We start from the raw sequence: 17675 nt of genomic DNA, 5'->3' as shown, positions 1-17675 counted from the left end.
CAAGTTTCTATTTGTCTCGCCTGCAGAGAGGGTCAGACAGTTTGACGACAGAAGCTTCCGGAACGAAATAGGCCAGGTTGTGAGCTGCCTATAAATAATGTTACAGTATACTCGTCAGGGCCGGTGATAACGGACCTGCAAGGGATGCACTGCAGGTGGGCGCCCCTGTTTGGGGGGCGCCAAACTGAGTTTTTTTTCTGCTGGTGCTATACAAAATACTAATTAAAAAAACCGAAGGGCGCCTATGCTAGTGTTGCAGGCAGGCGTCTTATACCCTAACGCCGGTACTCAAGATCACTTGCACTACATTAACGTACGTTTGTCGTGTCTTCTCTTGGCGGTAACAGACAACTCGGTTTTACTATACATGTTTAAATATTTGTTAACTAAGGTACGTTTAGAGACTACATCTCCAGGCCAGTAACCCTCATTGGTAGTTTACATCGCCATGAAATAAATCTACTTAAACTTTTAACATCCTATAACATTATCAGCAACCATGTAATCTAATACCAATTCAATATTATTTAATGGGTTTTCATCCATGTATAAGCTTGTTCAATTAAAGATATCTTTGGTTAGGTTAGCCTTGGAAACAATTATTGTAATCACTCAACTAACGTTCTGAAATGTTAGTTATGTTTGTACACATCACACTGATCAATTCCTATGATTTGTATTTGACTACTGTTTTATGTATGTTCTTCTTTAAGTTCCATCTTCTATCGAAGGTTGGAAATCATCATAGCAATGCGGACCCTGTTGACTGCCGCTCTAAATAGCTCTGCACTACTGCATTCGAACCCTTCCCGTAAGTTCTTAAGCCAGGATGTTCTTCGTCTTCCCACATTTCGCTTTCCTCGGATTTTGCCTTGCATAACAAGTTGTAATAATGAGTATTTTTGCCCTCTCATCACATGTCCCAAGTACTCAAGTTTTCGTCTTTTGATAGTTAGTATTATTTCCGGTCGATTTCCTATCCTTCTAGTTACTTCCGCGTTCGACATTCTTTGAATCCATGATGTTCGTAGGATTCTTCTGTAACACCAAAATTCAAAGGCGGCCAACTTATTCAAATGGACTTGTTTCAACGTCCACGCTTCCAATCCGTAAAGAAGAGTAGAGAACACGTAACATCGAAGCATCCTTAGACGTAGTTCTAACCTTATATCCCGACAACAAAGAAACTTTTTAAGTTTAATGAATGATGCACGTGCTATTTCAATACGTGTCTTAATTTCTTTGGTTTGGTCTACATTTGATGTTATCCATGTTCCTAAGTATTTGTAGTTATCCACACTCTCAATCACAGTATCTTCAATAGTTAATTGGATGTTTACTTGTGCTGATTTAGTTATGATCATGCATTTAGTTTTCTTTAAATGCATCTTCAGTCCGTACTCATGACAGCGTTCATTAAGGCGTTGCATAATGTTCTGTAAATCATTGTTGTTATCTGTTATTATTACTGTATCGTCTGCAAAACGTAAGTTGTTCAAAACTTCTCCATTGATAGATATACCTTCTATTGAATTTGAGAGTGCTTCTTGAAATACCGCTTCACTGTAGACATTGAAAAGTAGTGGAGACAGCACGCAACCCTGACGGACTCCTCTCTGTATTTTGATATCTTGGGTGTCCTGGTTGTCAACTCTTACCTTGGCAGTTTGATTCCAATATATATTAGATATAATTTTCATGTCACGACTGTCAATATTTTTGCTTTTTAATATATCTACAAGCTTTTTATGTTGAACTTTATCAAATGCCTTTTCAAAGTCTACAAAACATAAGTACATATCCTGATTCATGTCCATGCATCTATGGGCCAGCACATTCAAGCCGAACAAAGCATCTCGCATGCTCATACCATTTCTAAAGCCAAATTGTGTGTCACTGATTTCATATTCGAGAGTTTTAACAATTCTACTGTGTATTATTTTCAAAAATGTTTTAAGTGTGTGACTCATTAAAGATATTGTTCTGTGATCCGAGCAGGTTGTTGCACTTGACTTTTTGGGAATTGCTACAAAGGTCGATTGCAGCCATTGTTTGGGGATTGGGGCAGTCTGATATATTAGATTAAAGAGTTCAACCATTACATCAATACCATCTTCATCAATAAGTTTTAATAATTCGATGGGCACATCATCTGGTCCAGTAGCTTTACCCTCTTTCATGTTTTTAATGGCTTAGATGACTTCGTCTCTTAATATTGGTGGTCCGGTATCCTCTGTGATTTCTAATGACAGTTCTCCTCTTTCATCATTAAAGAGTTGTTGGATGTAATTGGTCCATTGACACAATCTCTTCTTCACGTCAATAATAATATCCCCTTTATCATTTTTAAGGGTATTCGTTCTTGTGCTTTTTCTAGAACCTGTCATTTCTTTGATTTTTTTGTGTAAATTAAAGCTGTCATACTTTTTATCCAGGTCTTCTATTTCGTTGCATCTGTCGGAGAGCCACCTCTCTTTTGCCTCTCGAATTTTCTTTCTGATGTTTCTCTGAATTTATTTGTATTTATTCGGGTCTTTTGTTTTGTTTTCTTCGTTCCTCCATAAGTTCAAGAATTTCTACTGTCATCCAAGATTTTGTTTTTTCTCCAAGTGGTTTGAGGGTTTCTTTTCCAACTGATACTAAGGCATGTTGAATTTTTCCCCATTTTTGGTCAACAGTCAGAGTTTCCGCACTATCTTCTTGACTTTCCTTAAGTTCTCGTTTATTTTAAATTTCGTTTCCGCATAGGTCTTGTCTTGTTTGAGCCGCCTTGTATCCATGATTTTATTGGAGCCAGGGCTCTTTGTCGCCTTTAGTTTTACTCTCATAGACAGAACAACCGGGTTGTGATCGGAGGATATGTCCGTTCTGGATAAGTTTTAGATGATATTATAGAATTTCTATATCTTCTGTTGACGATAATATAATCTATTTGATTTCTGACTATTTTGTTGTTATTGTCAGCTCGTGACTTCCATGTATATAGTCTACGTTTTGGAAGTTTGAACAAGGTATTTGCAATGATGAGTTCCTCATTGATACAGAAATCAACAAGCCTATCGCCACGTTCATTTCTTTCCCCGAGTCCATATCGCCCACACAATTCTCCACTTCTCCTTGACCGACTTTAGCGTTCAAATCGCCCATTATAATATTTATGTCGTCTTTTAGTTAGCTTTAAGACATTGCCAATTTGTTCATAGAAGGCCTCTATGGTGTCTTCATCCTTGTCTGCAGTGGGTGCATATACTTGGATTATATTTATTTTACGATTTAAATGAGAGTTGAGAGACAGCATTAATACTCGATCAGAGTAAGGAACAAAGTTACAAACGGCTTTCCGAGAATTGTTGTCAACTATAATTCCAACTCCCTGTTTGTGATTGGGGTCGTTGTTTCCGGAATAATACAGTGTTCCATTTCTGGTGTTACATTTTCCTGATCCGGGCCATTGTATTGTTTTAAGTATAGCGACTTCAAAATGGCATTTGTTGTTAACAATCCGTCTAAATATAATCAGCATGCAGCCATACCAATTTCAACCTGCTGCGGGCAAAGTCATTTTAACATGTTTTTCAACCTAGAGTGCATATTAATGAAAACCTTTATGGGGAAACTTTAGGTTTATCAAGCAATATGACAAAACGTCCAGAAAAGCTTGTCATTCCTCTGCATGACAATGCTCAGCTTTATGTCGCCAAAGAAGTGAAAAAATCTAAAACGAAAGAAATAGAGGATATTAGAGTATCCGCGCTATAGTTCCGATTTATCGCTCTGCGATTTTCACATCTTTGGGCTACTGAAAATGGCGTTAAAAGGTAATCGTTTTCAGATGGACAAAGAAATACAAAATTCCGTTTCAGAATTCTTCGATCTACAGCCAAAAAATTCTTTAAACGAGCTATGCATCGGTTGGTGCAACAATGGAATCTGTGCCTTAAATATACTCCGTCTAATACTTTACTTACTTACTTACTTACTTTATACTTACCGTTGCACGTCATCCGCGTCATAGCCCGTGACGTCACATGATACCAACACGAAATATTTAGGCGGTAGGTGTGTTCTTTTTCGAATCATTTTGCCGAGTACACTGGAATTACAGCCACTAGACATATTTTATTATATACGCGTAGAAATAATATTGGAAGATTTCTAGTAATGTTAACTTAAAGAAATACACAATTCGCACCGTGCGTCTCCCCTCTATTTACAGTCACGTCAGATTTGTAAGGACGTTTTAGCATTATGCCTTATGGGATTATTTTGTTAAACTTGAATATTTTATTTTCTAGTGATAATAAACGAATACAAATTGTTAGAATTCATTAGTTATTCTTTTTTAGTGTCATTTATTTTAACGACAAAAATAGTGTCATAACGACAAAAATATTTTTTGTCGTTAATAAAGATTTATCGACATAATCTGCGATAGTGAGGTTATATAGGACATACAGCATCTGTACTTTTTGGAGTCAATTCGGATTTATCAGAGCTAAAAAGTGTATGTAATATGTACAAAACTTATAAAAACGTAAATAATATTATTATATTATCATGTGTATACTGCTACATCCTTTGATATTATATAGAAAAAGTTAACCTCACTTCATTCTTCTAACAGCGTTAATCAATTTTATTCTTTCTGCTGTAATTTGTTTTGGGAACGAGGAAAATAAAAGTATTTTACATCACTATTTCTCCATGTATTTTTACAGTGAACAACGTAACAAATAGCGTGATATGGCATTTTTTTAAAATGTCCCATTTAAACATACACTAAAGCGTCCTTACAAAGATTCAAGCAACCGCCACCATGAGCAGGTCGGTCGATTTTGCTTTGACACTTTGTTAACGCTGGGAGCGAATAATATGTTTCATTTAATTTATATAAATGGATTATAAAGCGTTTTTATGAAGCACATTTGTTTGGAACACGCTGTAACTGTAATCGAACGAAGGTGACATTTTGGCATAAATTGGAAACATTTATTTGACAGTTACGGTATTGACACTTCAGATTTGTTTTTATTCTTTACTATAAGTATTTGTTTTATTATATTTATTGTTTTTATTATTTACTTTAACGTAAGATAAGATTATAACTTAATTCTTGTTTTCTATTTCTAATGTTTTTATTTATTTACATTGAATATTAATTTGCTTTGTTGTATAATCCACTTCGCACTAAATATGGGATATATTTGATTTAAAATGAATTTAAGAATTTTTTGTAATTGGGCAACAATGTCAACTTAGATCTCTGACGTAGATAATGACGTGCGATCCCGGATGTAGTGAGATGGTGCGAGTGTCGGCATCGGCGCGTCAACTACTACTTCACACAAAGCCCTTAATGCTTAACATAATGGACAAAGCCCTTAATAGCAAGAGAGACTTCGACCTGGTCATTGCTTTTGTCACCAAGACAATGAAACACAAGGAAGAGAAGGATAGGCGTCTGCAGACGGGATGACCACTATATTTATTTCTTTAAAATGTGTTTGTGTCGTGGCGGGCAGTCAGCGGGGGGAGGACCCTTTACATCCAAACCACACTGACTGTCTATTTTTATTTTTACATGGTTTTACTTATTTATTTTATTTTAGTTTATTTATTTATTTACTTAATTTTATCTATACAAGTAATCGTTCTTTGAACAATTTTATCTTTCTATTTCCTGTTTATGTTCTCTATCTTTACTTTTTCTTTTCCTTTTTTGCTTCTTTCCTATTCTTTCTTTTATCTTTCTTCTCTCTTCTCTAATTCTATCTCCGCTTTCTCTTTTCATCTCCTTTTACTCTAGTCCATTCCTTGTATGTTACATCATGTTTTATATCGTTTTGGTACAGTCAGTGGGGAAGGACCTTCTACATCCGACCTACACAGACTGCCCCATCCAAGTGTCAGAATGAATGGGTGGACGAGTAAGTGTGTATAGATGAAAGTAAGGAATGTTTGGAGGTAAAATGAAAGAAAGTATGAATGGGTGGATGAGAAAGCGTGCGTAGATGAAAGTATGAATGACTGGAGTTGCTCGTAACTGCCAACTGACATTCTCTGGTTAGTTCCATTCTGGGTTGGGGGGCACCCCGGTCGACCTACCCGCGCACGGGTTGAGCTAGGCGGTCGCTTCACCGGCCTGTCTGGTGCGGGGGGATGACCGGGCGGCCAACCAATCCATGGAATGCACGGTAGAAGTTCCGGAGGGGAGCTATGAGTAAGGTCGACAAAAAAAAAGATAATGACGTGCAACGGTACGTATATTAGACGGACTGTATAGTAGTAATTACTTGTAGATATGTTTACTGATATGTTTTTCTGAATCAAAGACACGCTTTAATTGAACAAGCCTAGTATTTAGTGGCTTTAACCCTCGTAAGGCGGTGCTTAGATTCTTACGTAAACGACGGTGCGGGGTGCATTTTCACCTCATCCGTATATCCATTTTTTTCTGTGAATGTCGGGGAAATTGATTTGAAAGATAATTAGGACTTGTTTATTATACTATGAAACATAATTTTACAATCAAAGTACTCATTTCTTCTTTAAAAAAATTATTATCGTTGCAAGACAAACACATGAAATTTTTCACAGAGTGAGCAACACACAATTTTTATACGCAATACAGTTATGCCGGGACTTTCGGTCTTTTTTCTCTGACATAAGTAACACCGACCTTGTCCCGCAGCTCTGTTAGCTCCAGGTGGAACATCAGAAACGTCCAATTCAGGATATTATGAAATTTTCATCATTTGCACCCAAAAGTCATTTTTTCAAAAAAGCACGTAAACGCAAAGAGTTTTAAATGCTGTGATGGGTGGAATGCGTTTAGAGGTAAATTTAATGGGAATAAAAAATGGACAAAAATCAAAAAATTTATTAAAAAAGATAGGTGAGAAAAGCGAGGTCTGGGGTGCACCTGCACCCCGCACCGCCTTACGAAGGTTAAACATGTATACCTAGTAACAGCACTGAAGATGAAATATTTATTCCGAAAACGTTCTGTGATCTAGCCCGAAAGGGTTATTTTAAATAAATGTACCTTTTTCAAAGGATTTTTTAATAAAAAATTTTGTAAACAACGAATCCAGAAAAATTTGTTTATCGATCAATAAATTATTTAACAAAACTTACATATATCTTTTATAGATGTTTCTCCTGCTGAAGTCATACTCAGAAAGGTCATAACAATAAATGACTTGACTTTATGTCTGGATAAGAGGAATGCGTCTGGCAAAATTGAAGTTTACCAAGAACCCATGCTATATAAGTGCTCAATGACAATGCATTTGCTCAAAAAATATCATTCCGCAACTGCTAGCATTGCTTCTACTACTCGTCTTGATATATACTGCAATAGGTATGTAATTTCTATAGTATGATTGATAATATGAGGATTGTTTGTGAAATTTTTAATAATAGGCAATAAAAATAAAATCACTCTGTTTATTTTCAATCTGTTGAAAGTTGTGTAGGTAGATGCACAGATAATAATGAAGTCTCGTTTTAAACTATTGTAAAGTATTGCGAAGGATACGATTTTTTTATTTTGCTAACTTTTTGCTTCATGCATGACATGTTTTTGTGAAATTAGGATTTTATACTTTATACCAATATGATCTAAATTTGGTCTTTTGATCTTTGGTTATTGGTCTTTTGATTTTAATGATAATTATCCTTCAAAATACATTACATAAAAAACGATCTGAAAAATATAAGAGGAACCTTAAATCACTATAGAAAAGGTAAAAGTATACAAATAGGTTGGATTGCGTTGAAAAGCAAAGCATTTTTAAAGTACAATTAATATCTTGCACGTGATTCTTTGATGCTATGTAATTTAGTTCATGCGATTTTAAATTGTGATCTGGTTTTTGTTTTGTTTTGATTCTTTTTTGTTTATGTTAGTTTTAATTTTATGACATATAATCAATTCAGGTTGTAAATTTTAAATTTTAGTAATATAATATTGTAATATTGTATTTAAATTGGGCAATTGCTCGTTGACAAATAAATAAAAATAATGATATATTTTTAGCATGGAATTTAGTATGACAGAACAACAGGTGCCAATGTTTATGCGGCTATTGTTGTTATTATATGCCCTACAACAGAAACAACTAAAGCCTGAAAGAGATAGTACTACAGACGCTTCAGTCTCTTCTCAAGATGGCAGAGGTACGTAAAAGAGAAGTTTTCTGTATTTAGCGTTTTCAAAATAATTTTCTATTTTTAGATATACAAGACAGTTCTTTGGGTTGGACCGGTTGGGCATGGTCGTATGTTTCTTCTGTTTTGCCAGCCCCGTGGGATGAAGATTGGGACGAGAAATATCTTCAGGATCATAAAGGCCACACTTTACATTTCGGAATTTTTGTTGATAATCTTTCTATTACTTTTAAGGTAGGTTTTAAAATAAAACTAGTTATTAACCCATTCAGTGCCAATGACGTTAATTAACGTCCTACATTGCCATTGTCTAGCGTCGGTGACGTTTCCGTGCGTCATAAGTAAACTTGCGCTCTGCACCTTGTAGCACGCCAAATTAAAGAAACATAAAAATATACTTAGACATTATCGTTAGGTCATAGGCTTGATAAACTTGTGCTACATACTTTTCGTAATACCCCGGTAAGCTACAGTCTCAGAGAATTAAAATTAAGGGAGTGAGTTTTTGAAATAATATTTAATATTAAGAAAATAGTATTAATTATTGGGCGCCATCAACAAATCAAAATATACAGCCATATGCCTATACAAAAATTACAAAAAAAAACTACTTGCAATAGCATTCCATTGAATAGAAATCGGTACTTACCATTGATGTCTGAGGTAGTCTGTATGTTTTATGACAATAAGGATCAGAGATAGATTGTGCAAAATAAAAAGACATATAAGTTTAAAACATATTCATTGTTTATTTATAGAAAAAAAATGGTTAAAAAGCAAAACTGAATTGGCAAGAAGTGAATAAACATATTAAGTCCTTCACGTTTTCAAAAGTTCAAAGAAAAAGAATTGAACAATTCGTTACAAATACCTGATGATCTGCGCTTGTACTGTTGACTGGAGCTTTGTGTAGCTCGGCTGGAACTCTGGTAGAGCGACACTTAGAATAGAATAGAAATATGCTTTATTGTCAATGGACAATATTATTTACAATTTAATTTTTGGTTTCTGCATAAGGCAAAATAATTGCGTTCTTTTGAACCGTTTCAACCTACGTAAGCGATTGGCGCGCAGTGAAAAGTCCCAGGTTATGGCGTGACATCCAGTGTGTTAAAATACCTTATAATTGTATTTTTTTTTGTTTTGACTAATGCAATATTTAAATCTTCTATGGTTATATGTAGTTCCTTAGAAATATTTTTTTTGTATCATTTCGTATATTACCAATTTTTGAATCTTATCTGTTTTTACACCTCTGTTTATCTGTTATGTTTTTTCACTTTATCTATTTCCTCAACTTCGATATATCCCGGGACCCATAGGAGGCTAACTAAATTTTCTTTGCTTAGTTCTGTTATGTGACTGTAGTGCTTTCTTATCAATCTCTTTTATTTTTTCTTCAAAAGATTAAATATCGACAGAAACTTTGTTTTCCAACGAAGCTATTTTATCGTCAAGAGAAAACATCTCAGAAGTGACCTTAGAGATTTTCAAATAGATGTTAACAGATACTTTGCTTTACAGAGAAGGAATATCGTTAGAAACTTTATTTCCTAAAGATGTAATGTCACCAAAAACTTTGGCCACCTTTGAAGAAACTTTCGAAATTGGCGAAATCGCAGCGGTATGCTTGTACTCAAATAAATACGTGTCTCCGTCAGACCTTCTTTTTTCAAGGCGTTCTTTAGTTGCCTTATTAATTTTTTACCGACAGAATTTAGTTCTCGATCTTCCAGTTCTTGTCGTAAATCGGTCACCTTTAAGAGTGTAGGCGCAAATATTTTATTTCTGTCCCTACTTTTTCTGTCTTTACACGACAAATTACGTGTAGTAAAATTCTCACTGGTATGGATATGTAAACATTACTTGACAATGTCATTATTAACTTTAAAGAGATGGCTTTTGAATGTTCTTGGATAACTGTTAGTTGTATAATTGCATTATTAATTCAGTTAATTAATATGATAATTTTTTCACTAACTATGTATTCAGTGATTGTAATAATTTATATACTGTACAACAAAAACTGATACTCAATCGAGAAAAGAGGAAAAGTGATAAAGTGATTTTTTAATAGTATATTGTTACTATGGAACGCTTACAATTTTGAACATCTTTAACAACAAAATACTTGGATCACAGACTATATCCTGGTGTATTCTCTGCTTGGATCTTCCGTAAATAATAAACATTAAATAACTTTTTATTAAGTTCACCTCTTAAACCAATTATTTATCAAATACATTATCAATATTATTTAATCAACAACTCAAAATATTCCCGATGCCATTTCAAATATTTAAAATTGTCACTGTCTTGTCACCATATTCTATTCGACTCAGTGCGTTGTATGACAAAGATAGCGAATGTTCGATTTGGAAAATATCACCACGGACCATTTTGTTCAAATCCTGAAAAAGCTAATAAATATTTGTTAAAAATTTAAGCGCAGAATGAAGGACTTTATTATCGAGGGCTCTTGAAAAATTATTATTAAAGTCCCTTAGATAAAAAGTTTCTTTTGAATGAGATATTTGAAACTAAAAGTAACACTACATTTTCTCTTAGTTTTTCACCACTGTAACAACATAATTTTTTGCATAATATCATTGTAGTTAGACCCGAAAAATAAACTTGAAACCATAAAAATTGTGCCAGTTCTCATATCGCCGCCGCGTACGAAAAGTATAACTCCGAAAAATGCCGGTAAGAGTAGAACTTTCAATGAACGCCGTCGAAGAATATTATTTTTGATTATATGATTGTGAAAATTATAATCCCTAATAAAGTGTTAGCGAAAAAATTTATTTTTTGAGGAATATCAGCAAAAAACATCATTTTGTTTTTGGGTCCACGAAAATTATAATTACTAAAAGTTCTCAGAAATAATTGTTTTCGTCGGCAGACACAGAAACAGAAAGGGAAATAATTGTTTTCGTCGGCATCTATTATGAACTAAATCTTTTCGTTATAAATATTTTGGGAGTTATAATCTTCGCGGACACGCATATGAAAAAGAATTGTATCGCCAACACTTTTCAAACAGTTATTATGTTCACTGGAAATGTATTAGGAATCACATTAACCATAGGTGCCAGCGATATTTATATCATTGCATCGCAAATTCCATTTCAAGAAATTTACGATACATTTTTGTAATTTTTTTAAGTTGTTTTTCGGGTGTAACTACAATGATCTTATGCAAAAAATGATGTTGCCTCGCAGATTTAAAATGCCTTTATCTCGAAAACGGTTGAGTTTAACGAGATGAATGTAGTATACCTTTTTTAAGTAAAAATATTAAGAGAATAAAAGTTTTGATTCAAAAAGTATGTAAAAGAGTCGGTAATAAAAAAAATTGAACCTATTAAATGAGCGCTGAAAGGCGTATGTGGCGCCCTCTGGGCAATACATCATTTTTGTGGGCGAATTTAGATTTTTCGCCCCAAAAAACTCTTGCTTACCAAATTTCGTGTTATTAACCCATGCCCGTTAGGAAATATTTAAGAATAAATAAAATAAAAGTTTAACTTTGACACCCTGTATTTCGGTTATTATTGTACTTTTGTACTAAGGTAAGTTAGCTTAAATCGACCTATTTTGACATCAGGAATCTAAGGTTAAGCTATGGCCCATTCTTTACCAAACACCCTGTATAACACTCCAGACAAAAATTAAATATTTACATATTACATATAGACCAGTAAGGATCTGTTTTTAGGTGGATGTGAGAGGTGGCATTCAGATTTTTGCGGATAAAGTTAGGTGACACCTTCAGTAATAATAATTGACTTATGCTCCTTCTCAAATACGCCCGGAACATTAATAAAAAAATTAAAATATTTAAAAATTTCAAAAAATTTCGTTTTTTTTTTTCTAATTTTTTTGCTTATAACTTAAAAACTATTCATTTTAGAACAAAGTCGTATAAGAATAAAACAAAGATAATTAAATTTTCTATCAGATGCGATTGGTTAAAAATGTCTTAATTTATCATCCTTGCTTCAAAATAGCAATACATATAAAATAAGGGGGCAAAACAAGCCTGTCCTTATTCAATGATTTTCCATTACTTAGGTTACACTTGGAACCTTCCTAAATCGCTTAGAAAATTTTTGTAACGTGCTAAAACCGTACACCAAATTTCATTAAAATTGACTTACTAGATTTTGCATAATAATTTTGCAATCTAAACTTTTTTTAAAAAGTTAAAATTTCTTAAAATCTTGCACAACAAAAACTAGAACATACAAAGATTTGTCAATTTTTTTTACATATAAAGAAGTACTCCACCTATCTAATGCACTTTACAGAATTGAAATCGGATTATTTAAGCAGCCTCAGCAATGTTTTAAATTTATAAACAATTTTTTGGCTTATAAACAAATTAGTGCTGTGGCCAGGACGGGGTGCTACGGGCTCCTTTATTTAGATGGACTTACCCAAGTTTTTTTATGTATTTTTACCCGTATAACACGAATTTTTTGGGGAACAGTTGATCCGGATGTCGATAAGATTGTTATAAACAAAGAACTTGAGGAATTACATAACATCGATTTTTCTCAAAATAAAACATTTTTTTTGTATTTCTTGGGTGATTCTAAGCAAAAAATGTTTTTACAAGTTTTTTCGTAGGATGCATAGTTTTCGAGATAAACGCGGTGGAACTTTCAAAAAATCGAGAAATTGCAATTTTTGAACGCGAATAACGTTTGATTAAAAAATAAAATAGCAATTCTTGACAGCACTTGAAAGTTTAAGTCATATTATACCGGTTTTAATTATTCGCATTGCTAAAAATTAATTTTTTTTTATTATTAAACAAAGCTATTTGTTTATAAGCGAAAAAATTGTTTATAAATTTAAAACATTGCTGAGGCCCCTTAAATAATCCGATTTTAATTCTGTAAAGTGTATTAGATAGGTAGAGCACCTCTTTATATGTAAAAAAATTAGCCAACTTCTAAATGGTCTACCTTTTGTTCAGAAAGATTTTAAAAAATTTGAACTTTTTTAAAAACATTTAGATTGCAAATTTATTATGCAAAATTTATTAGGTCGATTTTAATGAAATTTGGTACACGATTTAAGTATGTTACAAAGAATTTCCTAAGCGAATTACTAAGGTTCTAAGTGCCACCAAAGTGGTTAAAAAATATTGAATAACAACAGACTTATTTTGCCCCCTTATTTTGTATTTATTGCTATATTGCAGAAAAGGTAATACCTTAAGACATTTTTTACCAGTCGTATATCATACAAAATTCAATTATCATTATTTTATTTCTGTACGATTTTGTTCCAAAACGAATCGTTTTAAAGTTATAAGCAAAGAAAGCAGAAAAAAATCGATGTTTTTCGAAATTTTTAAATATTTTAATTTTTTTATTAATGTTCCGGGCATATTTGAGAAGGAGCATAAGTCAATTATTATTACTGAAGGTGTCACCTAACTTTATTTGCAAAAATCCGAATGCCACCTCTCACATCCAAAATTAGAACACCACTACCAACCACCAGCATAATATGCGGAGTCTACAAGCGCATGCAGAAACGCGATGCAACGCGTACTCCGCTTGCGGAATCCGGAGTAGATAGACCATACCTTCTGAAAAATCTGAGACAGTGGACGGTTAAAACATCTTTAGAACTGCTTGATGGATTCGACCGTTACTTGATGGAAGTTCATTTTATCAAACAATAAAACACTGAAAACGTTTGTTTTCTATACTTCCACAAAATTTATTATAACTAGGTATGTGACTACAGATGTTTCGGCAGAGTGCCTTTCTCAAGTGATTTAGTTTACTATGTGTTTGCATTTTAAAGTCTTTAACTGAAGAGGTTGAGGAGTGGAGAGCTGTTTGTCTCGAGTTGGTCATTCAGAATTATATCTGTATTTTTCAATTTATTAATTTCCATAGATTCTAAGGCCTTAAGCTATCTTTCTATGGAAATTAATAAATTGAAAAATACAGATAATTCTGAATGATTAACTCGATACAAACGGCTCCCCACTCCTCAACCTCTTCAGTTAAATACTTTAAAATGCAAACACATAGTAAACTAAATCACTTGAGAAAGGCACTCTGCCGAAACAGCTGTGGTCACATAGTTATAATAAATTTTGTGGAAGTATAGAAAAAAAACGTTTTCAGTGTTTTATTGTTAGATCTTTCGAACTGTTTAAAACCGTTGTAAGCAAACTTATATGGGCCAGAATTATCGCCAAGGTCCAATGAGGATATCACACGGGAACAAGAAGATGAAAAATCTAGAACAGGATGTAGTTTTATGTATGATTATTTTAGGTTTCAGAGACAACTTCAGAACGTACAAGCTATTACAACCATAAAAAATTACGTTACACTCCAATGTTAAGTCTCCAATTGCAAGGAATGTATTGCGAAACTGTAATACATGGTTTAAAATGGTTCAACGCCATGGGAGGAGTTAGTCAAGCAATACTTTTACCAATGGGACCATGCAGTTGTTCACTGATTGAAATTCCAGACGAAGCAAGTCAAATCAACTATTTAAAAATAGGTACGTAAAGTTGAGTAATAATTTTACTAATCTTACAGCAAGACATTTGGGTAATTATTTTACTAATATTACAGCAACACATAAATATGTTTCCGTTATAGGCATTAACATACGTCTTCTTTCTTCTTCTTTTTGTGTAGACATGACTTTGTTTTTTCAATGTGCCTCTGATCGTCTGACCTTACCACTGATCGTCTTCCTATGGGGGAACCGTCTCTCGCCATCCTTACTACTCTGTTGTCATTCGGCTTATGTGGTCGTTCCATTCTACTCTTATGTTTTTTACTCAGTTATTATGTTGTCCACCTCTCATCTCCGTAGTATATCTGCACTTCTAGGTCTATCCCATAGTGTCGTACCATCGATTTTTCGAAGGGTTTCCATCTGTGCTATTTCTAGTAATTTTTTTGTTCTCTCTGTGTCAGGTCGTGTTTCTGTCGCATATCTCATTATTGGTCTAATGACTGTTTTGTAAATTCTGTCTTTCATATCTTATCCGATATTTTTATTTCTCCATATTGTTTCACTCAGGCAACCTGCGGCTCTGTTTCTTTATTCACCTGATCTTCTAACACTTTTGTTTCGAGCTTTCCGTATAGTGAGATACCTACATTTAACATACGTTATTATTATATGATTGTTTCTTACCCACAAGCTGAATCTCGATGCTAGATTACAGTAAAAATTTACCCAAAGTTTACCAATAGGCTATTGATTATGTTCAAAATAAGAGAGCTAAAAGGAACTAAAACGTTAACGGGATTTTATTATCTCATATGGTCAATGGACCTCTAAATTTGAAAAAACCGTGGAGTGCTACCATTTAGATGGGTGCGTTTTTGAGAAAGGGGTGAATTAGTCCCTAGGCACAGGGTGAATTAGGGTGAGTTCTATGGACTTTTGGTACAAACAAGTCTACAGGAAAATCTCAGGAAAAAGCAAGAAAAAAACACGAAAGAAAGCAATTTTGTTTTTTGCCCCATAACTTTTTTCCACAGGGATATAGGTATAGGCATTGCTTCAGCGAAGAATAACATTCATCCTTCCTCTTTGAAATGACTTTCAGTAAAAGTCTCTAGAATTTGCAATTTATGAAATATGATTTTTCAAAGTTCGCCGCTCACAACATTTTTGGGCCATTTTCCCCATTATTTCGCAAACATTGTTCTGTAACTTTTTTCTACGCATTTCTAGGTATATATAATGGTACATTTAGTAGAAAGAGAAGTCAATTACCTTTAAAATGGTCTATTGTATAAGGTTGTACGACTATTTTTAAGCAAGTTATGGTTTTTCAAGGTTTTATACTTTTAATGATTTTTGATATTGTTTATGATTATTTTTAAAATTTTTCATTCTGACTTTTTTCTTGTACATTTAGGTGTACACATTGTGAAACAAAAAAGCATATTTTCTTTACTTTAAAATGGTATATTGCAAAAAAATTTAAGGACTATTTTGAGACCATATATCCGTAGAATATCCAAGAGTATCCGTAACTTGAGAAAAATTTTAAAATTTTTTATTTTTTCAATTAGAAAAGTATGATTGCATATTGTAACATAATTTTTAATTCCAAATAACTTTTCTTAATAACACTTTTCGATATTGTGAAATATAAAGGTACTTTACTCTTGAGCGAAATTCATATTTTTTAACATACCTCGTACACTATTGATAAAATTTTATACCTGATGATTGAATCTTAGGTATTAGACTATGCAGAGCATTTTATAAAGAATAACTTTTTTTCATAAAGTTGATAATAAAAAAGTTTTCCATATGGTTCCAACTTAGTGGGACCTATTGTATGTGTATATGTCACATTTTGAAAAAGCATATCTCGTTTGAAAATAGTCCTAGAATTTTTTACGATACACCATTTTAAAATAAATAAAATAAGCTTTCTTTTGTATTTAGCAATGTATATATCTAAATATACAATAAAAAAAGTTATAATGAGAAATTTAAAAATAATCGTAAAATATATAAAAAATCATTAAAAGTATAAAACTTTGAAAAACCATATCTTGCTTAAAAATAGCCATACCGCCTTTTACAATAGACCATTTTAAGGGTAATTGATTTTTCTTCCTATAAAATGTAACATTGCATCTACCTAAAGCTACGTAGAAAAAAGTTACAGAACAATTTTTGCGAAGTAACAAGGAAAATGTCCCAAAATCGCTGTGAGTGGCGAACTTTGAAAAATCATATTTTGGAAACTCTAAATCTTAGGTACTTCTACGCCATTTTAAATAGGAAGGATGGAACTTTTTTTTCTGTAAAGCAATGCCTATAGCTATATCCCCGTGGAAAAAAGTTATGGGGCAAAAAACAAAATTGCTATCTTTCGTGTTTTTTCTTGCTTTTCTTTTTAATATATATTTGTAAAAAAAATATTTTTTACTTTTAAATGTGATATTTCTATAGTAAATTTAACCTGGAACAATTTCCCTGTAGACGTGTTTGCACCAAAAGTGCATAGAACTCACCTGAATTCGCCCTGTGCCTAGGGACTAATTCACCCCTTTCTCAAAAACGCACCCCTTTAAATGGTAGCACTCCGCGGTTTTTTCATATTTAGAGGTCTATTTACTATATGAAACAATAAAACCCCGTTAACGTTGTAGTTCCTTTCTAAAATACATAATCAATAGCCTACAAGGGAACCTACATATTTTATAACAAATAAAAAATGTCTTTTTATTTGAAACTATTTCATTTGTTCGTTTATAATAAGTAGGTTCTCGTGGTAAACTTTGGATAAACTTTTTACTGTAATGCTGTAGCATCTTAATCTTTTGATTAAAGCAAGATTCAGTTTGTGGTTATGAAATAAACAAAGTATTTCGAACGTTAAAATTCAGACGTTCTTCAAGTCTATATATCTGGAAACGCAAAGATATGTTAATTTGTTTATGGCTATTTTAAACTGACTTTTGCAATATGCAATA

The 17675-nt window shown here is 33.1% G+C and overlaps 1 protein-coding gene across 1 annotated transcript in view; it reads left to right on the top strand.

The window, feature by feature from the left end:
• LOC114333037 (intermembrane lipid transfer protein VPS13B) overlaps positions 1–17675 on the top strand; it is a 187835-nt gene that overhangs the window by 20768 nt on the left and 149392 nt on the right. Inside the window, exons 6-9 of the mRNA XM_050655825.1 lie at positions 7153–7363; positions 8042–8181; positions 8240–8406; positions 14484–14718. Of these exons, the coding sequence (XP_050511782.1) occupies positions 7153–7363; positions 8042–8181; positions 8240–8406; positions 14484–14718 (753 nt within the window). The remainder of the gene's footprint in view (positions 1–7152; positions 7364–8041; positions 8182–8239; positions 8407–14483; positions 14719–17675) is intronic.

Source organism: Diabrotica virgifera, chromosome 7 (assembly GCF_917563875.1).
Source record: "Diabrotica virgifera virgifera chromosome 7, PGI_DIABVI_V3a".
NCBI classification, from domain to species: Eukaryota; Metazoa; Arthropoda; class Insecta; order Coleoptera; family Chrysomelidae; genus Diabrotica; species Diabrotica virgifera.
The sequence above is the reverse complement of the archived record's forward strand: the minus strand, read 5'-3'. Positions and strand labels throughout refer to the sequence as shown.